Raw genomic sequence first — 26,202 nt, forward strand, 5'->3', positions numbered from 1 at the left:
GGGGGGGGGGGCACGAAGAGGCACTCTCTGTCTTCTGTTCCTTAAATCTGCTCCACAGAAGCTTGGTAAACATGCCCACTGCTTTCCTTTCAGTGGTTCTGCTCATGTTTTATGAGCAGTTCCCCAGTGCCTCAGGTTAAAATTCTATAATATGCTTACATTGTACTTTAATTGTGACCACATCTTACTATTGACAAAATGTCTCCACAGTGTTCAGTGTCTGTGTCATTTAATCTTCCCCAAGTCCTATACTTGTCCCATTTTAAAGATGCAAACATGGAGGACTGAGATTGAGTGACTTCTCCAGTGTTAGCCCATGAGAAACAGGCTTCAGATCGATCTTCTGGCTGGCAGCCCTTCCCCTAAACAGCGTATGTTCTATTGTTATAGTTTGTTACCCCACAAGGCTGCCATAACTCTGGGGAGAGGAGCTGGATGATAAAAAAGTTTTGAGGCAGGATCTCACTCTGCAGCTCAGGTTGGCCTTGAACTTACTATATAGCCCAGGTTGGTCTCAGATTTGCAGAGCTATCCCAGCCTCAGTTTAACAGGGCTGAAGTTATTGGATTGCATCTACACACTCAGCTCCATTTAAAAAAAACATAGCTCATTTTCATAAATAAGGATCAAAATGTGTCCCATAGATCTCCTAAGAAGTCTTTGTTTTATTTTCTCTCTCCTGCTTTTCTATTCTGAAGAGTAAACCGTCACCACACTCCTCTAGCAGAGCTTCTGGTGGTTGATCTCCTGGTGTCACTTATCACATTCTTCCTCTAGTATTTCTTGTCTATTTCACATTAAATCTATAAGGTTGATACAATTCTGGTTTATTTCAGCTAGGGTCTGGTAAAACCCCTCCATCTGCAGTATTCTTCTGAATACTATTGGGAATGTATTTCTGTAATATTAGCTACTGATTGATAAGCATGGGTTGGCTCTTTATTATCTTCAGTGTCAGGGACCAACCCCAAGGTCTGCACATTCCAGGCACACTCTCCTACTAAGCTACACCATAACTCTTGCTTTATTTTAGAAAGAGAGGCTTCCTACGTAGCTTGGCCTCGATCTTCCTGCCTCGGCCTCGGCCTCAGCCTCTGCCTTGCAAATGCTAGGGTTTCAGTTGTGTGCCTCCATGCCTGACTAGATCAACCTTCACTAGGTGTTTGATTCTGTCTTCATTTTATTAGCCAAATGCGTCGTAGAAACTCTTCTGTCAGTCAGTTCTTTGTCTCCGCGAAGCACAGCACACACAGAAAGGCACACCAAGTCCTTGTAACTTTCAAAATCCTGGCCGGGTTATTCAGCTTCCAAGCCTCTTCATTGACATGATGAATGTACTCGTGTCTGAGGTGCTTTCCTTTCGCAGACACTAGTTTTATGATGGTCACCTTATCAAACCACTCTGAGGTGAGCTCAGGTCTTCTAACGCTACCACAGTCATCTTTATGGACTCCTGTGAGTTTCCTGTCCCAAGCCGTCATTAGCTCTGACAACGAGGAAGTCAGCAGTCTTGAGCAGTTGGGATAGCTGGCAGACGCTAGTCTTCAGACGCTCCACTGGACTCCAGCATCTGATCAGTCCTTTTCATTTCCTCTGATGACCTTGACTCACCGCTGTCGGTTGGAAATAAGGATTCATTCTGTCTACTGCCAGCATTGAAGCCAAGCCCTGGACATGGAACACCGAACACATTAGATTGTTCTTAAAACGTTGCCACCCTCAATCCCTTGAGCTCATAAAGGATCCTGCTAGGATTTTACAGAGAAGTGGCGTGTTCCTGTGCGCCTGTATGTTTATATGTGCTACACACGTGTTTTGGGCTATACGGTTTGGGCACTCGATACAATAGCAAATGGAGCTCATGCTTGGGTATAAAAAGCACAAAAGTAGCAATGTCCTTTTTTAGTTGGCTGTAACTTGAGACAATGAAGGAAGAGGCAGGTTTTGGTTTGCCGTCTCTTTTCTCCTTGGAAATTAAGTACAAGGGCCATGTAGATAATCGAGATGAGATGGAGCCTTTCAGCATTTACAGAGTGATGTTGTTGTTGCTCGGTTAGTTTTTGCTTTTTCTGTTTTGGTTTTTCGAGACAGGATTTCTGTGTGTAGCCCTGTCTGGCTGTCCTGGAACTCACAGTGTAGACCAGGCTGACCTCAGACTCAGAAATCCACCTGCCTCTGCCTCCCAAGTGCTAGGATTAAAGGCATGAGCCACCACTGCCCATCAGTTTTTGTTTTTTAAAGAGTCATTTTAACTATGTATGCATGTCTAAGGGATGGCAAGCACACACACATGCAGGTGTCCAAGGAGGCTAGAAAAGTGTGTCAAGCCCCCTGGAGCTAGAATTATGGGCAGGAACGACCTGTGGGACATGGGTACTTGTTGTATAAATTATTTAATCTCAATGGGGGGGGGCTCCTACCTCACCTTTGATATCAGTTCCCGGACAGCTTTTATTATTATTATAAGCTTTAATCAGCACTAGAGCTGGACGGATATCTACCCTCTAAGCTATTAGAATCCATTTCCCCAGTAATAACCCCAAATTATAATTCACCATGTTCCATCTGGGCTGCTCCTAACTTCAATTGGCCAGCCCTCAGGGCCATGATTATGTAGCATCCTCCTCCTCTTCTCTCTTTGCCTTTCTTCTCCTCACCTCGCCTCGCTTTGCCCCGCCCTGGTCCTCCATTCCCCTCCTCTTCTCTCCTCTTCTCTCCTCTCTTCCATGGTTCTCATCAGACCCCAAACTTAGGAACCCCAAGCCCCACCCATCTCAGTTCTGTGCAGCTATAGGCTGTAGGCATCTTTTCTCACCAATCAGGGATAACTTGGAGGGCAAAGTCACATAGTCACTTGAGTCTATGTGGCAAATTCTCTCATCCTTGGGGCCAACCACGTCTTGGGAGGGGTCAGTATTTAGCATTACAATACAAGCAAAAGACTAAATTTCAACAGGTACTAGAAATGGAATATAGATTCTGCAAGCAGAATAGGCTCTTAACCAGTAAGCCATTTCTACAGCCACCTGGGTGATTTTAAATACTGTTGTCATATGTGTGCATGCCTGTACAATTGAGTTTCCTTATTCACAGTAGCTATATTCTATGACGTCAGCACAGCCACTGAATTAGTGAGTCCTGAACCACTGACTGCTTCTAAGAGAATTCAGGCCTGGATTCCAACAAGCCCCTGGCCAGAGGGACATCACGGGCACAAACCCCTTATCCATGTGTGTTACTATTTTACTATTTACTAGATGTTTGCTGAGTAGGCACACAGCTCAAACTTACACAAAACTTTATACCACACATGTTTTCTGGTCAGGGCACATCACTGCCTTCTTGTATGTAGACACAAGACTCCATTGCACATGGGGCCATTTAAAATAGGGCATCGTCCAATAAAAGCAAAACTGAGAAAAGTGGTATTGGATAGACAGAAGTAAGGATGCTCGTTTAGGTTGGGGACTGAGCCAATGGCGGAATGCCTGACTGGCATGCATGAGGTTGTAGTTTCAATTCCCAGTACTATACTGGAAGGTGGGAGGCAGAGACAGGGAGGAAAAGGGATCCTTGTTAGGAGTGTAGAGTGACCCCAGGCTTTGGGTGGTTCACCCCATGTCCAAGAATGACTGCAAACATGCTGTGAAATTGTAGTGATTATGGAAATTCGTGTGAATCTGAGTAATAAGAATGATTTGTGTATGTTGGACACTCGGTTTACTATATAGTTAAATCCCCATATGCCTGTATTTGGGAAAACTAAGAGAAGCTGGAAGATTAGAGGAAGAAAGCAAGCACTTTCCATCTACTGGGAATACACAGTGTGTAACCCTGGCCCACGGGACAGACTGCTGCCCAAGTGTGGCCTGCTGCCTGCTTCTGCTTTGTCCACTTGGCTGAGCACCCCAGAGCCTTCAGAACCCCAGGATGAGTTCACAACTCCAGAACATACACTTTGTCTTGACAAACTTGGCTTAACAGTTTGTGTGACATCTAATTTTACCAAAAGAACAAAAAAATCAAGCAGCTGTGCATTGCTATGCATTTGTCCCAAATAATTAAACCTACCAACACAAAACTGTTTAGACAGTATACACAACTCCCAAATTGTTAGAAGGAAAAGGGTCTGTTGGACGGTTTCCTACCAACAAGGAAGTATGGGAAGGAACTCTGGAGTTCCTCAAACCCAGTGAGTCAGCCTATTGGCGTCCAGATGCAGCTGGCTAGTGGGCTGGAACTGGGGGGGCGGGGGGGGGACAGTGTACCAGGTGGACAGTGCATCTGTATCTCCTGCCCCTCGCTGGACGCTGATCCTCTCTTGTCTCCCGCAGGCAAGGCTCTGGTGGCAGTGGATCCTGGCAACCACACAGCCCCGCGTCGCTGTGCCTGCACGGCGGGCTACCACTGGAATGCAGACTGCGAGTGCTGCCTCAGGAACACGGAGTGTGCACCCGGCTTTGGAGCTCAGCATCCCTGTAAGGCAGCTCGGTTACTTGTGTGTGTGTGTGGCACCCAGCATCCCTGTATAGCTGCACGGTTGCTGGTGTGAGCTCTCCCAGCGAGCCCTGCTTTTAATCCCTATCCAGGGGGCTCCTGGGATTTGTCATGGCTGTGTCAAGGGTCCTCCAGGGAGCCCAGCTGGCTCTGAGGAACTACAGCAGAACCATCAGTTTTGTATTGTTTGGAACGGCGCATGGGCAGTCATCCCAAATTCCTTCTGTCCCTTTTGTGGCTATGGGCCTCAATATACGAAACCCGAGGGTACTCACTTAGAGTTAAATAGTATAGTGCAAGGATCTGCCAAGGCATTACAAAGCACACAGCCTCTTAGAAGAGGGTAAGCACCTCTGGACACACCGTAAATTGACATCTACAAATATTAATTTCAAATTTATAAAATTTCAAATTTTAAGAGCTCCTAAAGACTTAGCTTTTGGGGAATTATAGCCTCAATAACACTTTGAAAGCAAGCAAGAAGGGCTGGGAGATGTTTCTGCTGTCAAGTGCTTCCCTAGTGTGAGAACCAAGCACAGTAAAGCTAATCCCAGCTCCAGCAAGAGGGGAAGTCAGGATGCGAGTCCCTGAAGCAGGCTGGCCAGTCAGCATTAAGCAAAGTTCTAGGCCAGTGAGAGACTTTGCCTAAAAGTGAAAGCTCCTGAAAACAGAGCTGGAGGGTCTTCTGACCTCTGCTCATGCGCACCAGCCAGTGGAGTGTAAACACTAGTCCCTCCTCAGAAGACGGAGCTGGAGGGTCTTCTGACCTCTCTCTGCCCATGCGCACCAGCCAGTGGAGTGTAAACACTGGTCTCTCCTCAGAAGACCGAGCTGGAGGGTCTTCTGACCTCTGCTCATGCGCACCAGCCAGTGGAGTGTAAACACTAGTCCCTCCTCAGAAGACCGAGCTGGAGGGTCTTCTGACCTCTGCTCATGCGCACCAGCCAGTGGAGTGTAAACACTGGTCTCTCCTCAGAAGACGGAGCTGGAGGTCTTATGACCTCTCTCTGCCCGTGCGCACCAGCCAGTGGAGTGTAAACACTGGTCTCTCCTCAGAAGACGGAGCTGGAGGTCTTATGACCTCTCTCTGTCCGTGCACACCAGCCACTGGAGTGTAAACACTGGTCTCTCCTCACCATGGCCTAACCTGATGTTGTCAAGCTCACATACTTCCTTCTCGCTTTGCATTCACCCACATTCTACCTGGAGTTGCCTCCATTTCTCTGTTTGGAGGTCTTTCCTAATCACCTCTTTATATCCCTTCACATAAAGTGTAAGCACTAATTTGAAATGGTTGTTTGTTTGTTTGTTTATTTTTTAATTTTTAAAATTTATTTATTTATTTTATTGAACTGACGGGTTCACAGGGTTAATAAAAATTAGTGGTTTTTTTTTCCTCCTAGATAAAGCTGCCACCATGCACATTCCATGCCTTTTAAACTCTTTATAAAGTTGTAGAAGTTCGCACACACCTTTTGAACTTTGACAGTAGGCTTGCCTGGTGTTTGAAAGGGGGCTGAGTGGCTCACCAGGGTTATGCTTTAGCACAGAGTCCATTCGCACGCCCAGCTTCTGAGTGGTTTATGTAGCTGCTGAGGCTCCCTTCCAGTCCTCCCAGCACCTTCTGAGTGTACATCCTTGCTCACTCGTGATGTGAAGTCAGGTCTGCTTTTTTAATGCTCTGTCATCTAAGAACCCCATTGTGTCCTTCAGCTTTGCTGAAAACACAGAAGCAGAAATCCTTTCAACTTCCGAAAGTGCTTCTGAGAATCAGTCGCTCTCCCAGCTTCTAAGAAGTGCTACAAAGCAGGTTTTCAGAGTCTAACAAATGGCTGCTTACGCTTGCCAGTCTTTCACTTAAAGGCATGATTGTAAAGCCAGCCTGCTTGGACAAGGGCTGGGAAAATTAAAATATTAATCATTTGAATCCACATGGAAGAATGTATCCAGCTAGCACAGCAGGCCTCTGCATCAGCCCTGACTCACCTGCACATGCTCTCTTGGAAAGTCAACTGGAGCTTTTAATTCGCAAAGGCAGACCTCCCTACCATATTGACTCTCTCCCTCCAAATTCTGCTTTTAGAATAGACAAAGCCCTTGGCCTGGCCACAGACTTCCCTCCTTTGTGAACTAGGTGTGAACATTATGATTTCTGGAAGATGTTCTTGCAGGAAAAAAAAAACGAATAAAAAGGGCATGACTGCTCCTAGGTATGATGGAGGAAGAGGTTTATTGGAGATACATAGGAGAGCATAGCCAGAAACAGACACATCTGGGAGAGTCCACAGTGAACATGGCAGGGAGCTGTACCATGTAGGGAGAGTGGGGAAGAGAGGGGCAGATGAGAGCCAGGACACCGGGAAGAGGGCAGGATTTAAAGGGTAAAAGAAGCAGTGTAACCAAGATGGCTGGACTATTCAGGGAAGAGCAGCTGGGGGAAGATCAGCTCAGCCCCTGGGCTGGAGAATCAGTGGGGGTAGGGCATGCCAGCTAGGCAGACCAGACCCTGTAACAGGGACTGAGGGAGGATGGGGGAACCTGCCATCAGCATCAGCTTTGATGTGTTAATAGGCACCTCAGTTAGCCTTTGGCCAGGGTTTGAGACCTAACAGCTCTCTCAGTCTTGAAGCCTTGGAAAAGGTACACCTTTGACAGTAAGTGAGTAAAAATTCACTCCTGAGGCTGGGGAATGTAGGTTCAGTTGGTAGAATGCTCACCATCTTAGTGCACAGCGCCTTGGATATACCAAATAAACCAAATAAAACCTAGAATGGTGGCACATAACTGTAATCCTAGCACTCTGGCATTAAGGCAGGAGGATCAGAAGTTCAGGGCTATCCTTAGCTACCCAGGGAGTTTGAGGCCAGCCTAGGCTATAAGAGACTCTCTCCTCTACCCCCAGAAGAATCAATCACTCATACCCCAACTTGCAGTATATTTGAATTCAAAACAGCTCACCTGGTCCCCAATGCCATTCTTTGACCACACTTCTGCTCTGGGCCAGTAGGGAAAGAGAATCAGGACCAGGCTGCTGTGAGTACAGTTTTATTGTTTCCAGTATTTCAACTCCTGGCTCAGTTTAGTACAACCCAGACCTAGGTCCCCAGCAAGGTTTGGAGCAGATAGAAATGTGACTTCTCCCGTTATTGTGAGAAGCCTGGTTGTAAAACTGCATGCAGTGTGTATACCAGTGTCTAAGGAAACCAGTGGTCTTGGATCCACTGGGCATTACAGGCAGTTGTGTGTGGACTGATGTGGGTGCTAGGAACCAAACTCTAGCCCCTGTGTTCATCTTTCAAAAGCTGTCTCAATGGATGTTAGTTGGTAAATCGTCCTGCCATTGTTACAATTGTTTGAAAGCCAGTCACATTGCCATATTCGTGTGGCATTGTATCTTATTTATTGAGCCAAATTACAAAAATCAAACATATACCTCCTATCAGACATATACCAAAAATTTTAATCTTATTTTAAGTCTGTATTTGTGAAAAATAAGTCCTAGAAATGCTACTAATTTCCAAAATCATTTGTGGATTTGGCTTCAGCCAATGGCCTGATGTTGGTTTCACATTGCAGTCAGTATTATTTGCTTGTGCAAGGCCTCATGTTCCAGATGCAGTAAAGCAGGAGACACAGAAAGCCTGAGGTATCTCTTAGGTGCTCAGTTAGCTTGGGAGAAACCTAAGAGTGAATCAAGCTCTCTGGTCAGGACCAGCGTCTGCTCTGAGTACTGTGGATGAAGGCAAGATGCGTACTTTCTCATCACTTGAGTCTGTGTTTGCTTGGGATGCAGTTCAGTCCACCTCCTTCACGTATTGTCTGTAATTACTTCTGTGCTATAAGCAATTACAGCAGAGGCCATAGGTAGTTATGTAGGCCCCTGGTAGAAAAACTTGACACCAATCCTTGTATAGGAGGAAGGGACTTACAAGGTTGGTCTTGTTTTGTTTGTTTGTTTGTTTGTTTGTTTGGGGGGGGAGGAAAAGGTGTAGTTGGTAAGCTGCGCTCCTTAGCCTGGTGAAGTGAAGCTGATCATGTCACTTGCCACCATTTATTTAAGAGGTTTACTGTTGATTCAGGCATTTCAATTGTTCTGGGTTTTGAAATAATAACCTTTGTAGTGAATAGTGTCTTATAGCCCATATCCAGCATGCTTGGGACAGGAACTGTTTCAAAAACCACTCCCCACTCCTTGACTTTAGAGTACATACCTTGGATTTGGAAGAACAGGTTTCCCTTAAAAATAGTGATGGCATCGCATTTGCCTGCTGATGAATGGTGATGCAGCCATGAAAGCTGGAGATAGCCAGACAGCAAATTCCAGCTTCATAAGACCGAAGGGGAAATGTGTTGAAGGCAGAGCTAGCTTTAGCGGGACATTAGTCTCCATGTCCTGACATAAAAGAAGCCAGTTTCTGAGCAAAATTCTATAAGCACTTCCTCTACCCAAGCCTGGAGGAGCTGAAGGTGGGAGATACAGCTGGCCAGGCAGACCGGAGACATGGGGGTAGTGTTCCAGGGATGCGACATCATCCTGGCCGATCTCTAAGTGTCCCCTTGCTTTTTACCTGTTTTTGTTTGTTTGCTTTTTGACAGTGCAGCTCAACAAGGATACGGTGTGCATACCCTGCCTCCTGGGCTTCTTCTCAGATGTCTTTTCGTCCACAGACAAATGCAAACCTTGGACCAAGTAAGTGGTTGTGCAGAAGCCCAAGGACCAGCTGTTGTGTTTTCTAAAAAGGATCCAGGATATGTTTAGTAGAGCGTGGTATGGTGAGATGGGAGGGGTGCCTCTTGGCCCCATGCTAAGGCCTCCCTTCTCCCTCAGGTACCAGCTATACAACAGATATAGTATAGAATAGAGTTTATCTGTAGGCATGGGAAAAGAAATTGAGAAAGGAAGGGAGGAAGGAAGGAGAGAGGATGGAAGGGGAGGGGAGGGAGGGAGGGAGAGAGAGACAGAGAGACAGAGAGAGAGAGGAAGAAGGACACAGGGGAGTGGAGGAATGGGGTGGGGAGGGAGAAAGGGGTGGGATCAGGGAGAGAGAAGAGAGTCAAAAGGGGAAGAGAGAGGTAGAGAGGTAGGAGGGGCCCAACACCCCTCTTACAGCAAGCCAGGCCTTCCTGGCTGTTGCCAGGTAACTTGAGCGGAGCTTAGAAGGAAAGTTAACCCCAGTCAGCCTCAGCACCTCTGGATGGAAGGCCTGTTCAGTGTGTTAGCTTCTTGGCCACTTGGTTACTTGCTAGCTTCCTATAGACTTGGTTCACCGGTTAGCTCTGTCCATGCCACAGTAGGGACCGAGCCTGGCATCGATGCACCCAGCGTGTTTCAGAGTTTTTTTGTGCCACTTCTTACATTCAGAAATGCATGACCTTCAATTCAGAAATGCATGACCTTCAGCTCTGGATTCTTTCTCCTTTACCTAACCTTATTTAGTTGGAAATTATTTATCGTTTATTGATGTGCGGGCTGTAGGTGGGCACAGCTTCTCTGGCTGAGCTGTGTCCCAGCTTGTATTGCCACTCACCGCCCCGACCCCATCAGCAGTACAGTCTTCTGGTCTGTAGAAGTGTGTGTACACTGAAAACACCTTGGTTCTCTTCGTAGTCTTGATGCTCCTTACATGTGAAAAACAGAGGTTCGTCTGGGCCTTTTATTTTATCCTGTTTATGATCATCTTGATACTTCATATTCATCAATATTTTAACTTCAGGCTTATTTATTATTTTTGTTGCTGAGGCTGAACCCAGAGTCTGGCACATACGACTAGCTTGTCTGATATTCTTTCTTTGCTGAGTTGGTAGTCTCTGTGACTTCTAAGACCTGCTGTGATCTCACTGTGGAATTGCACCAGAATTGAATTATTTCCTAAGCTCCTATTGACAGTCATGTAAGCGTCTCTGGTTTTCTGCAGGGATAAATTTTATAGTGATGTGTGGAATACAGACTGAACACCCCCTACCCACATGCTTGCTTCAGAACTACTTCAGACTTTTTCAGGTTCTGGCATCTGTTTTGATGTGTACTGAGAACTTGTGAGGTGTGGGGGTGGATGCCAGGTCTCAACCCAGTGGCTTTGTCTCTCATGGTTCATACCCATGGTCTAAATTACTTTTACAAGTGAAATCAAACTTGATGGTGTCAGATTTCCTATTGTGATTTCAAGTCAGTGTTCCAGGAGTTTCACACTGGAACCCTGGGGTTAGGGATGTACAGCGTGTATACATATGGCACCTCCCACAAGTTACGTGGAATAGACTCCCAGGCTCTTCCTTGCATCCCATTGTTTAACACTAGTGATAAGTGTAAGGAGTCTCCAGTCGCACACCTGTTCGTTATGTTTTAAAAGCTCACATTACCCATCCCACAAGCTGCTGCCTTTGCTTCTGCTTCTCCTCTTTCCCTGCTTTCAGACAGGGGCTCACTGTCAGGACGCAAGTGTACATCAGCACACTTAGCTCAGGGAGTCTTGTTGCATGCTGATTGCCATGCATTTCATTCAGGTGTCACGTCGAGAAGACTGTAGTTTATCTTCAGAAGGGTACTCACCCAAACTCTCCTCCTTACTCAAGTCCAACTGCCTACTATGTTCTCAGTCGTTCTTAGAGTATTCTCCAAGTGCTCCACCCACCTCTGAGGGCTTTTGCTCCCTTGGCGAGGATGGGGGAGTCAAACATCTGGAAAGATGTGCCTTCCCTTCCTGAAGGAGCTGGGACTCTAGCTCGTTTCCTTTGTTTGCTTTTTAAATTAAAAGTGCAGCCGTTACCTGCTTTTTTTCCTCACAGCTGCACCCTCCTTGGAAGGATAGAAGCACACCAGGGGACTTCGGAATCAGATGTGGTCTGCAGCTCCTCCCTGACACTGAGAAGACCACACAAGGGTAGGAGCAGCAGAGCCCGTGGGGTGGTAGTGGCCCAAGGCAGTCTCTCCAGAGTGACTGTATCTGCAGTGGTCTCTCTAGAATGACACACTGTATCTGCAGTGGTCTCTCTAGAATGACACACTGTATCTGCGGGTACTTCTTTGTGCTTTTCCACTCCTTCTGTCCACTATCATCTCGGTATTATTTTCATTGGTATTTTATTTTATTGTTTAAAAGATTTATTCTTTTTTTATTTTATGTGTATGGATGTGTTGACTGCATCTGGGTTTGTGCCCTGCCTGTGTGCATTGCTCAAGGAGGCTAGAAGACAGCGTAGGATCCTCTGGCACTGGAGCTGCAAACAGCTGTGAACTGCCATTTGGGTGCTGGGAATCAAACGCAGGTCCTTTGGAAGAATGGCCAGTGCTTTGAATTTGAGAGCTGAGCTCTCTCTCCAGCTTCCCTTCCCAGTATCTTCTCTCTCTCTCTCTGTCTCTCTCTGTCTCTCTGTCTCTCTGTCTCTCTCCCTCTCTCTCTTTTTTGCTCTCTTTCTTTCTTTTCTTCTTTTCCTCCTCTCTTCTTCTTCCTCTTCCTCCTCCTCCTTTTTCTCCTCTTTCTTCCTTTTGTTTTGTCTTCTGTAGATTTGACCCAGTGCCTTTCACATGATGGATTACTTGACTATATCAATATCTATATCATCAATATCTATATCTATATCATCTATAACTGTAGTTACACTGAGCTAGGGGTAGGCTATAAACATAAATGTCAATGCCATTACCCAGGCATGGTAGAGAGTAGTTGTCATAGTGAGGGTGTCTAGGTAGAGATTTGGATCAAGCCAAAGAGAGTGACTCGTTAGACTCTGGCTGTAAGCCAGAGTCTTACCCGTGATTGTTTATAGATTAAGCTAATCTAAATATTGTTTTGGAAGTTTCTGGTTCACAGGCTTCTGTCTGGTTGCTTTAGGCGAGTGGGGGATAACGGTCAGTGTAGGGGGTGAGCTGAATCTCATAAAAGAGCAGACTGGGAAAGACCTTTCTAATGTGGCAAAAGAACTAGGCTACAGAACAATAATAACAGGCTGTGAACAAAAAAATTAGGGTGTTGAATGACAGACTCAGAGGACCATGATAGCTTGGTGGATGGCATTGAACTTATTCTAAGGTAGAGATAGGACCATGGGCCTGGGCTCATCTTGCCCAGAGGGGAGATCCCTGAGCAGGGTGGACTGAGCGATGGAGTTCATCCTCTAACGTCTGAGATCTCTCTGCAATTAGGGTGGGAGCTCTCCACTGTTGTTTGCCTGCACACCCACAGCCTTGATTCTCAGGTTGGACTTACAGGATTTTATCTTTTAACTTGGTAAAATGAATAATCTTTAATACCATGTTTTCTTCCAACACAGAGGCCCAGGTTTACTTGCCCAGTCTTATCGTCCTGCTCCTCTTCATCTCTGTGGTAGTAGTGGCTGCCATCGTCTTTGGCGTTTACTACAGGAAGGGAGGGAAAGCGCTGACAGGTAATGTGTCCATGGTGGTGTCTGAAAAGTGGCTGTGAAGAGTCCGGTGCTTTTCCAGGGGAGCACCTTAGGACATGAGTTGATTATCTCTGCCTGTCATAGAATCTACTTTTTAAATTTTTGTTTATGGGGATGCTCAGTGGTTAAGAGCTACTACTGGCTGCTCTTCCAGAGAAACCTAGTTCAATTCTCAGCACCCACCTCATATCTGACAACTATCTTAGCTCCAGTTTCAGGGGACCTGACACTCTCATACAGACATGCATGCAGGCAAAACACCAACCACATAAAACAAGTGAATAGAAATGTTACTTATTGTGTGTGTTCATGATATATGTTTATATGTGCCACAATGTATATGTGGAGGTCAGAGGACAATTTTGTGGAGTTGATTCACTCCTTCCACCTTTAAATGAGTCTTGGGGGTCAAATTCAGGTTCAGCAAGAAAAGCATATTTGCACTTTTGTGTCTGATTTTTTTGTTTTGTTTTGTTTTGTTTTCTCGTAGCACTAATAATGACCAAAACTGAAGGGCAACATTTTGTCTATAAGTAGACAATACTTGGCCTTTCTGAAACTGCTCATGCGACACTTCTGGAAGCCACTTTGTGTCTTCGTGCAGCATTTCAAACACAAGAGGTGTAGTTAATTCTGTAATATATCCCCTTGGAAATGTACCCATTTAAAACAGAGGCACATGATCATATAAATAGATGGGTAGGAAAAGTTTTGATTGGGATCCTATTTTGAAGTATGAATCTAAAATTCTGATGATAGATGACTTTATATTTTTAGAATTTAGAGGCTTATGTAAAGTAGAAAAACCAATGTTACTACATTTTTGGGGGGATATCTACAAAAAGTTTGATTGTGTTTTTAAACATCACATCTTGTTTGACTTTTATATAGCATTGCTAAAAGACATGTGGTTTTTTAATAAAGCTCTGCCAGTTTTTTCGGATATATCATAATTATTTTTTTACATTGTGTTCATGATGTGTGCATGGGCACATGTACATAACACACATCTCTAAGTCAAAGGACAATTTTGTGGAGTTGGTTCCCTCTTTTCAGCTTTAAGTAGGTTTGGGGATGCAAACATCAGGTCAACAAGTAAAGCACATGTTGAGTCAGACACTTGCAGTCTTGGTATTGAGATCCTGTCTTTAAAACCAAAAGTCCATGGGTCAAGGTTACAGCCCAGTGGTAAAGAGCTTGCCTAGCATAAGGAAGACCCTGGGTTTGATCCTCAGCATTGAGTGATGGGGGTGGGGAGAAAAAAGAGATGGGGCGATGCGAGTGTGTGTGTGTGTGTGTGTGTGTGTGTGTGTGTACAAGTGTGTATGCGGGCGAGTGTCAGGGGGAGTAGGAGCAGACAGGGAAGGGGAAAGGGAAAAAGGTTGGAGGCCATGGAAGCCAAGTGTTTATAATCCAAAAGGTCAAACATTGAACTAGTGGATGAAGCTTGAAGGAAAGGTCAAGCCCACACTTTGTCCAATGTGACCTACCAGGAATCATTCCCAGGCTGTTCTGGGAGGTGGTGCTTCCCTGTAATCCTAGCACGTGAGGTTGGGGAGATTGGAAGGGCATCCCTTGAGCAATTGGGCTAGCTAGATTATCTGTACTAGTGAGCCTTGGGTTTAAATGAAACAACGTACCTCGATGTATAACATGGAGAATGATTCATAAAGACACCCAATGTCAAGCATACACATACACATGCACACACACCCATATCACACAAACGAATAGGCACACAGGTGAATGAGCATGTGCATGCACAGCACACATACATACATACAAACATACATACATGTCTACACACCATATAGATATATAAAAACAAAAACAAAAGCATAATTTCCAGCTCCTGACTTCAGTCTTACTAGTGATGAAAGCATTGGATTTTCCTAAGGCATGAGATAAAACTTCATCTTCACATAACATTGTGCCAGAAGCACCTTCTTTGTCCTCCTGCCTTGGTTGTCTTGCTTCCTCATATGTACAGTAAAACTGTGAATGGAGTACGAATGCCTGTAGTCTACCAGCATCGTGCCCCAGTTGTATCATTGGTATCTGGTGTATTACTAGTGGGTATCCTAGTTTGGTTTCTGTTGCTATGATAAACACTATGAGCAAAAATAGCTTCGAATGTGTTTGTCTGTCCATCTTATACTTTACGGTTCAGAAGTCAGCAATCAAGAAAATGTTCTACAGTCAGTCCACAGGCCAATCTGATGGGGGCGATTATTCCAATTGAGGGTTCCTCTTCTCGGTGTCTCGGTTTGTATCAAGTTGAGAAAAACTAACCTGGACAGTCTTTTCTCAGTAGAGATCAGCAAGTTCTGTTTTTGTTAAGAAGTAAGACACCTTCAGAGTGACTTTTTAATTGATTGGTTGATTTGCAGTCCTGTGCTAGATCTGAACCCATGTCTTTGCTTTGTTAAGCCAGAGTTCTGTCACTGAGCCAAGTTCCTGTTGTGCCCCTGCACCCACTCCATGCAGAGGCTGGAACCGGAGCTTTGCACATGCCCCACAAGGTTTCTGCCCTGAGCTTCACCCCCTCCCCCCCGCCCAGCCCTGGGTACATTATAACCAAATACTCAGGGATGCTGATCCCGGGCTATGCCACTTGCAGTAGGTATGGTTATAGAATGCGAGAAAGTCAAACACTCAGAGGCAGAGAATGACACAATGGCAAGCAGGGGTGGGAGGAAGGAAATGAGATACAGGTCAGAGACTGTAGTAGCAGGTGTATAAGATAAACATGCTCAGCGAAGAATATTGTACTGGACGAGAACTTTTGCTAATTTAGTCAATTTTAGTTCTTCTTGCCACATAAAAATCTCCTTTTGACACAACAGATAACTTAATCCATTTTATTACGGTAACCACTTTGCCCTCGAATTTATCCTATAACATCATGCTGTACAAGTTAGATATATAAAAAATATATATTAAAAATGAGTAGGAAATTATAACATGAAGCTCTCTTCTTTTTTATTTCAGTTAATTTGTGGAATTGGGTCAATGATGCTTGCAGTAGTCTAAGTGGAAATAAGGTAAAAGTGTTTAATGCCTCCCTCCTTTAAGTACTGCCACAGGCTCTAGAGCTGTAACTAGCCAACTATGGAGCACACTGTTTACCAGGCAGTTAAACCTCCAGTCCAGAACTGATTCCTGCTGAGTAAGTCAGAGCCAAACATCTTCATTATCCCCCATGCCCACCCTTCTGCTGAGCCCCAGGCTGAGAACTGAATGGTCTTTACTAGTGCTAGGAAAACATGCTACCCCTGAGCCATACAGTCGTCTTCATTCCAAGTCTGCGATCTCTGTGTGTGTATTTTTAGAACTGACCTTGATCACCTAATACAGATTCCTAGGAGGAATCTTTATGCTGTAATTATTTAATAAATCTTCTACTCTGACACAATTTCAAAAATTATCAAAAAATATTAAGCAATGAAAGTCCTTGCATGATGCGCGAGTTCACCAGTAGCTTACACTTTATCACCACAGAGTGAATGGGCATGGTGTAGTCCTCTGTTCTTAAATATATACATGCATAGTCTTTGTCTAAAAGTGTTTACTAGTAAAAGTAAATTTACCAGGATGAAAAACCCAACCAAACCAACCAATCAAACAAACAGACAATAAAAACCGTGTGCAGCTAGAGAGATGACACTATAATTAAGTCTGGATTGTTCTTCCAGAGGACCTGAGCTCAGTTCTCAGAACTCAGGGTAGGCTGCTCACAACCATAGGTGGTTACAACCTGTAACTGCAGCTCAAGGGGGTCCTATGCTCACAACCACAGGCAGTTACAACCCGTAACTGCAGCTCAAGGGGGTCCTGTGCTCAACCATAGGTGATTAAAACCTGTAACTGCAGCTCAAGGGGGTCCTGTGCTCTGTCCTGGACTCCTAAGGCAACACACACACACACACACACACACACACACACACAGAGAGAGAGAGAGAGAGAGAGAGAGAGAGAGAGAGAGACGCACACATTAAAAATAAAAATAAATCTTTTTAAAACGAAGAATGTGAAAACCCATGTCTGCTTACTTTTTCCTTTAAAATAAGTAAATGAATGAATACACACATTTGTTCAAAGGTGGCATGGTTATGTAGGTCAGCTGAGAGAGTGCTTGCCTAGCAGGCACAAAAACCTGAGTTCAATCCCAGCATTGAATAAACTGGGCATGGTGGTGCTGGCCTATAAGCCAAGCATCGGGGGATAGAGGCAGGATGATAAGAAGTTCAGAGTCATCCTTTACTCCATAATGAGGCCAGCCTTAGGTACACACGACCCTGTCTCAAAAACTTCAAAGCAAAACAGCCAAAACCTAATAGTGACAATTATTTTCCACTTCACATTTGACATTAAAATGCCAAGTAATCTAGTTTGCCCTTTGCATCTGCCTTCTTATGTATAAAATGTATCCACAGCAGACATTAGACTGATTTCTATAACTCAGTTCCGATACCACACTATCCGTTCTCATCTTTTGCCTTTCCTGCTTGACTCCTCCTTCCCAGCATCACACCTGATTCCTTTCACTCTCAGTAAGCTTGCTCATTTGCTGAATTAGATGATGTGCAGAACTAAGTCACAGAGCAGCCGCCTGAAGCTCAATATTGGGTTACATGTTGCCGTTGCTTCGTTACAGACTGAAGTTGTGGGCAGGCGTTGCTTGGGGTGGCTCTTCACTGGCAGAAGTGTGCAGATGCTATTCTTTGCAGTAAAGATCCAGTTCTTTCTAGCTGTTCCCCATTCTAGACTTCTCTCATACATTCTTTTATACAGCATAAATACAGCCATAGAGGACAGGGCACCTGCACTTGCCAGGGTGGAAACGGTTCATATTTTCAGCATTTGTTAAGTGAGCATGTATGTTGCACTAATTCTGGATATTAAGGCCTTTGCCTTCTGAATTCACATCCCCAGGAGTCCTCGGGGGATCGTTGTGTTGGTTCCCACTCGGCAACCTCCAGTCAACAAGAAGTGTGTGAAGGTATCTTACTAATGACTCAGGAGGAGAAGATGGTTGCAGAAGACGGTGCTCGAGTCTGTGGGCCTGTGTGTGCAGCAGGCAGAGATTCTAGGACGTTCACGTTGGTCAGCGAGGTTGAGACGCAGGGGGATCTCTCAAGGAAGATTCCCACGGAGGATGAGTACACGGACCGGCCCTCGCAGCCTTCGAATGGTTCACTGTTCCTAATCCAGCAGGGAAGCAAATCTATACCCCTGTTCCAGGAACCCCTGGAAGTGGGGGAGAATGACAGTTTAAGCCAGTGTTTCACGGGGACTGAAAGCATGGTGGATTCTGAAGGCTGTACCTTCACTGAGCCTCCAAGCACAACTGACTGTCTGCCTGTGTCCCCTGAAAAGCACCCGACAAAAGAAATAGAGGGTGACAGTTGCCTCCCCTGGGTGGTCAGCTCCAACTCAACAGATGGCTACACAGGCAGTGGGAACATTCCTGGGGAGGATCATGAACCCTTTCCAGGGTCCCTGAAATGTGGACCCCTGCCCCAGTGTGCCTACAGCATGGGCCTTCCCAGTGAAGCAGCAGCCAGCATGGCAGACACGGAAGTGCAGCCCCAGGACAGGGCTGATGCAAAGCTTTCAAGCTCAGAGAGGGGAGCCTCAGGGTCTGGGAGCTCCCCCACTGAGCCGCCTGCCTGTGGTGAGTAACTTTCTTGGGTTCCAGCTTTTAAGCAGAAAGGGCTGTCTGAAAGGGTTCAGAAGTGCGTTTCACATGAGACACATAGCCCAACTCCTTTCTCCGCTTAGAGTCTTTAAACACAGGGTCTCTTGTAGATTAGGATGACTTTGAACTCCTCCTCCTCCTTCTGACTCCATCTTAGCAGTACTGGTGGCTTACAGATATAGCATGTCACACCTGGTTTACCAGGGGCTTCACGCACGTCAGTCAAGCATTCTACCAACTGAGCAAGTTTCCAGCTTTTTGCCAAGTGCTTTACAGGGCTTTGGGTTCTCTGTGCATTGCATTGTGGACTGTGCTGACGGATAGAACGATGTCATCCTCTAGGGAGACGCTACTGCTCTCAGGCACGCGGATCCTCTCCCTTCGGGCTTCTTGTGGTTGGATTTGCTGGTGGTTCTCCAACCGCAGAACCAAACCCCGAAAGACAAAGTCAATAGTTATTTTAGGAGTGGCTAAATTATGGTGCTCCCTCATATTTAGTGGGGTGGGCATGGGGTAAAAGAACTTTGGGCTTCTAAATCTCAGGACAAACAACACTGTTTAATTGTTCTTTAATTATTTGTTGGAGTAGCAAGTTAATGGTGCAGTGAAAGTATCTGCTGTTACTTTCTAAGAAAAGCCCCCTCTGTAACCACCACATTTAATATGTTTACAAAACTCGGATGACAATTTACAATTCAGCATCATTGTAGAGATTTATTGCTGCAATATTGCTTGAACACAAACAGCCCACCAATGATAATATTATGACTTTTTTTTTGCCTGAGGGTAGAACACCATCTGTTAAAAGATTATGTAGTTTCAGAGGACTTTGCAACTGACAGTGCGGGTGTCCTTTGACTCTGGGTATTATTGACCTGGTCAGAAGTAGACCAGGGAGTTTCTTGAGAATCTTTCAGAAGCTATGAACATTCTCCAGAAGAAGAAAAAAATGAATAGATGGATGGATGTGTACCACTTCAAAGGCTTCTCAGAATCCCCAAGCTCTCAGAAAGGAAGGACGGGAGGGAGGGAGAGAGAGAGGGAGAGAGGGAAGAAGGGAGGAACCCCCCCTTGTGCGGTACCCCTCTCAAGAGGTGCCTTTCTCTCCTGGTTCTTGGTTGGGACTGCAAGCGGTGCCATGAGCTGTGTTTTGTAACATGGAGGTGGCCAGATGGACACACGCTATTTCTGCCACAAGGTAATTGGTTCCTTCTTGCTTGGTAGAACAGTGTGCGTTCCTGCCTCTCAGGCAGTGTGGTCCACTGTTAACACACAAGCACACTCAGTGTATTGAAAACTTAGAACTTAGAAAAAGAAGTTTGCATGAGAGAGATAGGTAATGGGGGAGGGAGAGAGAATCATGGAACCAAAAGCCAAACCTTGTCCCCTATCAGAGCGAAAACAGCCTTGCGCATCTGTTGCTAGCTTTTACTCCTCGAGCACTGAGCAAGGTAGGCACAGAGGAAAGGAAAAGATTGTGTCATCATCAGTGTTAATTTTCAAAATGTTGACACTGTCTTTTCCGTGTCTGATACTTAGCCATGCGGAACATCAGCAGAGAGCCAGCTAATTCATCACTGGCTAGCAGGCCAGATTAATTCTCGCCTGAAGAGGGGCAGCAGCCAGATTGATTTCTGAGGCCATCCCATTCTCTCCAAAATTACTTTGACATGAACGAAGTCAAAATAATGTATTCCTAGCTCTTTCAAACAGTGCCATAATTCATACTCTAAAATGTGTGTGAAAGAGGGTGATGTTTGGGGAAATAGAGGGACCTGACTCCATTCTACAAGGCTGTGTGCTCTCAAAGCTTCAAGGAGGAGACCTCTTTTCCTGGGACTTTAGATTATATGCCAGGGTATTATTTCTTTTACTTATGTATATGTGTGTGTACATACACTATGGCTCTTGTGTAGAAGTCAGATTTTGACAATCTATTCTCTCCTTCCACCATGTGAGTCAGGGGGAATCAACTTCTGGCTGCCAGGCATGGCCACAAGTGCCTTTACCTGGTGAGTCTCAACTTAGCATATGTTACCAGCTTTTTACAGAACATAAATAGCTGTTCAAACAGTTCCACAAGTAGAGACAATTTGAAAAAATACTCAAGATTGTTAAATCTATTCTAGAGAAGTTCTAACTCTTAATGAACTATGAATTACTACCTTAGGTCAATGATAGGGAAACATATTTTGGGTTGTGCCTTAAACAACTGGGACTTAATGCTTAAGTGATGCTTAATTCTAGGGTCATGATGGTTATCTTGGTTACAAGCCCTCTATCATAATTACTATTCTGTGAGGAGACATTGTGACCAAGGCAATTTATAAAAGGAAGTATTTAATTGGGAGTTTGCTTATAGTTTCAGAGTTTCCACAATCATGGCTGGAATCATGGCAATGGAGTTAATGTAGATAAGAGTTTACATCCTGATCTACAGGCAGGAGGAGAGAGAGAGAGACAGAGAGAGAGACAGAGACAGATAGAGACAGACAGACAGACAGACAGACAGAGACAGACAGACAGACAGACAGACAGAAAGACAGGTCCTCCAACAAGGCCACACCTTCTCCAACAAGGCTGCATCTCCTAATTCTTCATAAATGGTCTACAAACTGGGAACCAAACATTCAATTATATGAGCCTATGGGGCCATTATTATTCAAACCACAACATTGCAACCCCTGACTCCAAAAGATTTGTAAGCACATCACGATGAAAATGCATTAAGGCCAACTTCCAAGTCCCTGTAGTCTTTCTGTCTCAAACCTGTTGAAAAGCCTGGAGTCTCTTCTGAGACTCAAGAAGGGCTCTTATTGTAAAACCAAAACCAAAAACAAGTCACATACGTCCAACAGACAGTGGCACAGAATAGACATTACCATTCCCAAAGGGCAGGAGAGGGCACAGTGAGGAATGCTGGGCCAAAGCAAGACAGAATCCCAGCAGGGCGACTTCCAAAGCCTATAGTTCCATGTCTCAGGTGCAAGAGCTTGAGAGTTCTGTGGTCCTTCCTCTCCTTCCAGCTTTGTGGACTGCAGTTCTTCTCTTTCTTGGGCTGCTTCAACCCTCTGCATGCAGCTCACCTTGGCACATGTTCCATGGGTCTGGCATCTCCAGCATCTTGGGGTGTCCGGTAAAATCAGGCTTCACCTTCACAGCTTCACACAGTGTGGACTCTTTGAACCCCATGCAGGGACTCCCATGCCATGGAACTTAGCTTTTTTAAGCACCAAGGATCCTCAAGCCCTTTACACCTACATTCTTAAATACCGAACTAGGTGGCTGGCTGAAACTGCCAAGTTCAGGGACCCATCTGAACTGGAAACTGGCCCTCTCCTTAAATTGCATTTGCACTGAATTCCCTTTGTAGAACCGATGACTCCTTAGGCCTGTTCTTTTCACAAGCTTCAGGATTTAGCTGGGTTGGGTCTTGCTCTGAGGGCACCATTACATTTGATCCACTTAGCATTTGTTCTCTCTTGTAGATGTCTCTCCTCCAACATTCCATTTCCTGGTGCTCCTTTTCTCCTCAAACTGTATGTTTTGTATTTCTTTTTGCCCTGCTTGCTCTTTCTCATTATAGATCTGCATAAGAGTGATGATGCCAATAACCACATGACATAATCAATACTAGGTTGTCTTGAAATCTCCACTGCTAATGACATTAGTCCAAAAGTCTTCCTTTTTGTCCCCAGCAGATGTTTATGACAAGTGCATAAAGCAGCCACATTCCTTGTCACAACATTATGACTAGTCTGTACCCAGTCACTAATATTGTTATCCTCTGAGACCTTGAAGGTGGGCCTGCTCTTCCAGGTTCCTTCTAGGATGGCCCGCTAAACCCCACTTACTGCATTCAATCACCTTTCTAATCCAAAGTCCCAAAGTCAACCTAATCCAACAAATAGCATAGTCAGGCCCTCACAGGAACACCTAAGTCCCTAGTACCAGCTTCGGCTTTAGTCGCTGTTCTATTGCTGTGGAGAGACACCATGGCCAAGGCATCTTATATAAGGGAGAGTTTAATTGGGGCTTGCTTACAGTTTTAGAGGGTTAGTCCGTGGTCTTCATGGTGGCAGGCAGGCATGGTGCTAGAGCAGAAGCTGAGAGTAAGCTTCTGTAAGCAGGGGGCAGAAAGAGAACAAGAGAGAGACCGGGCATGGTGTGGGCTTCTGAAACCTCAAAGCTCACTCCCAGTGACACTCCTCCTCCAACAAAGCCACACCTCCTAGTCCTTCCTAAATGGTTTACTAGCTGGGGACCAAGTCTCCAAACTCATGAGCCTGTGGGAACTCTCATCCAGGCTCTCTTACAGGGAGTTAGAATGTTTACGGTTCCCAGGGCCCTGGAAGGAAGACACCTGCCTAACACTCTCTCATTTCCATCCCCATCCCTGGGCCTACACACCATAGCTAGGAAAACGTTCCTATCCTGAAAAGTGGGGGGAAAGGTTTTTTCAGTCCAAATGTTCCTTCCTTTCCATCTGTTCACTAGCAAGGGCAGCTTGCTCACCTGCCCCACTGTCAGAATACGTGTCAGTACCAACTGTGTCCATAATGTGGACAACAAGGAGGTAAAACTGGCATTTTTATAATTTACTTGTCAGAAATATTTGGCATTCATTAGTATTAGAAATCAACACATTGGGCTGGAGAGGTGGCTCAGTGGTTAAGAGCACAGACTGCTCTTCCAGAGGTCCTGAGTTCAATTCCCAGCAACAAACCATCTGTAATGGTATCTGAAGCCCTCTTCTGGTGTGTCTGAAGACAGCTACAGTGTTCTTATATACATAAAAATAAATAAACAAATCTTAAAAAAAGAAATCAACACATTATTTTAAAAAATATGAAAAACTTGGTGATGCCTAGGGAGATGGCTCAGTGGTTAAAACAATTTAGCACAAGTAAGAAGGCAGTTCAGATCCCCAGAATCCACAAAAATGCCAGCCTTGTGTGTACCCAAACTTGGTGATGCCTAGGGAGATGGCTCAGTGGTTAAAACAATTTAGCACAAGTAAGAAGGCAGTTCAGATCCCCAGAATCCACATAAATGCCAGCCTTGTGTGTACCCACCACAAATGTGTGCCTACGCATCATATATATTAACACTCACCACACCCATGTATGTGTGCCCACACACATTGTACACATACACACCCACCCATATCCACATCCATGTATGTGTGCCACACATGTGCAAGGGCATACACATACACATACATGCTACACACACATATGAAAATGGAAAAATAGTTTAAAATTGTTTATATTATATATATTATTAGTGTCATCCTGCTTTCTGAGACAATAGCCTTCATTTGGGTAGGGATTCTCCACAAGACTGTCTAAATAATTCTTAGCATGATTCAGAATGGAACTATTTTATATATAACTTCCTTCCCTTGTGTCACATGCTTAATTTTTTCCCAAATGCCTGAAACAGAGCTTGCATTACCATAAAAAGGAAAGATATATGGGAAGCATATGGGTGAAATAGAAAATGTTTGTGCATTCATGCATATTTTTAGCCCTAGTTATGTGGAAATCTCCATGACAATTTGGTAGTTTCTTATCTGGCATGCTTCTCGTGGTTCAATATTCATATTGTATGCATCTTAAACAACATAGCATGCTTTTGAGAAGGAAAGAGTGCATTTATTGCCTTGCTTAAGAATGTAAGTCCTGCCAGGAAGTATTCTCTCAGAACCAAGATTGCTCTTCCTGCCTGAGAAAAACATTTTTTATCTGTAGAAATGCAGAAAGAGCCTTCTCTATAAAGCTTGCAGTTAGTAAAGTGTAAACATATTTCTGATTATAATCAGGCAGGTAATTTGTTCACTATTTCCATTGTCATAGATGCTATTTTTAACATTGTCATGTTATCTGAACCTTTATCTAGCTAAGTCACATTAAATATTAGTATTTAGTCAACTAACCCATTTTAGATGTAGTAAAAATGCCCAGGTCATTCTGGTGTTGAAGCCTTTTACCATGATAGCAGTTCCATCACCCTCAGAGAGCAGGGAGGTTGGCTCCATTGCCTAAAGTTTAGAGTCCCATCAGGGCATACATGCATTACTAGAGGCTAAGGGGGGCAGCTCCGTGGATAAAGTGCTTGCTGAGCAAACATGAGGCCCTGACTTTGCCCCAGTATCCACTTAAAAAGTCGCATGCAGCAGTGTGTGCCTGTAATCCTAATGCTGGGACATGGAGACAGTCCAGCCAGCCAGTGTCTCATAAAATAAGGCAGAGTGTGAAGACACTTGACCTCTGTCCTCCTTATGTGTACCTTTGTACTCATACATACATACATACACACATACATACAGTGCATACACAGGTAAATTTTTCATTACCATACACTAAGTACTTTGTATATTATCTTAATTTGAGAAATCACATGGAGTAAGTTCCTCACCCAGGATTATGAAGCTAATAATCTATACAACATTAATTCAAGTATCTGATGGTGAAGCTTGTGCCTTAAAGCACCATGCCATCGCCTCTGAGATCAGTACCAGGAAGCAGGAAGGACACGCCTTACTTTGCTTAAATTCCCGGAGGTTTCATAAGTCTTCCAGGTTTTTGAAAAAAAAAAAAAAAAAGCCCCACAACTTTAGGGGATGGGGGAGGTCACTCAGTTGCTCCAGTGCGTGTTACACTAGCCTGAGATCCACAGCATATATGTAAAATCTGGTGCAGCAGCACACATCAATGGCCAGCAGAGGAGAAACAAGAGGATCCCTGGTGCTCATTGTTCAGCCAGCCTAGCCAGACTGATGAGCTCCACACTCAGTGAGACAGCTCTGTTCAAACATAATGTGGAACTTAAGGGTATCGGCCACCTAGCATCAACCTCTGGCCTCTGTGTGCACACACACACTTACATGCACAGCCATACATATACACCTGCACACAATCACAATGTAAAACATGTACAAAGGCACTCACGCACACACAGACACCACACACACCACCTGCTCCCACCAGTGAATAGCCATGCTTTCTAGAACCTGTGAACATTTGTAGGGCTGTGAGTATGACCGGAGCTCATTGTACTTTAGGACATAACAGTTATATTAGCTTACAAGAAAGAATATGTTTGATAGGCAAGAGGATTATTGCTATAAAAACCATTGAAAGACTTGGTTCTAGCCAAAGAATGAGTTGCTAAAAATATCTTGCCATTGAATTTGAAGTATGAGAGCTGTGCAAGAACTGGGGAACAGACTCTGGCGTCTCCACTCAGACCTTCAGGAACAACCTGATTCTCACACTGCTTTAAAGAACCTAGAGCAAGAATTACACCAGAAACATTGGAGGTGTAATTGGTATGTTGTAATTGGACACTCCGTGGCCCCATTCTCAGATCTCCATCACCAGACAGTTGTCAAGAGCTTTCTCCCAAGTGGTAGGGGAAGCATAGCCCAGGGTCTGTGCTTTCAGAGCCTTGAGACTGGAGACAAGCTAGAATGGAGGAGTGATGGCTCGGCATACACAAAGCCCCAGGTTGAATGCCCTGCATAAACCAGGCATGATGGTGCATGCCCGTGGCCACAGCAAGCCTGTAACCCTAGCACACAGGAGGTAAAGGAGGAG

The 26,202-nt window shown here is 44.8% G+C and overlaps 1 protein-coding gene across 1 annotated transcript in view; it reads left to right on the forward strand.

The window, feature by feature from the left end:
* Tnfrsf11a (TNF receptor superfamily member 11a) overlaps positions 1 to 26,202 on the forward strand; it is a 56,351-nt gene that overhangs the window by 25,149 nt on the left and 5,000 nt on the right. Inside the window, exons 4-9 of the mRNA XM_031379832.1 lie at positions 4,335 to 4,478; positions 9,094 to 9,187; positions 11,284 to 11,378; positions 12,769 to 12,882; positions 15,892 to 15,944; positions 17,836 to 18,577. Of these exons, the coding sequence (XP_031235692.1) occupies positions 4,335 to 4,478; positions 9,094 to 9,187; positions 11,284 to 11,378; positions 12,769 to 12,882; positions 15,892 to 15,944; positions 17,836 to 18,577 (1,242 nt within the window). The remainder of the gene's footprint in view (positions 1 to 4,334; positions 4,479 to 9,093; positions 9,188 to 11,283; positions 11,379 to 12,768; positions 12,883 to 15,891; positions 15,945 to 17,835; positions 18,578 to 26,202) is intronic.

This window comes from Mastomys coucha, unplaced genomic scaffold (genome assembly GCF_008632895.1).
Source record: "Mastomys coucha isolate ucsf_1 unplaced genomic scaffold, UCSF_Mcou_1 pScaffold1, whole genome shotgun sequence".
In the NCBI taxonomy this organism is placed as follows: Eukaryota; Metazoa; Chordata; class Mammalia; order Rodentia; family Muridae; genus Mastomys; species Mastomys coucha.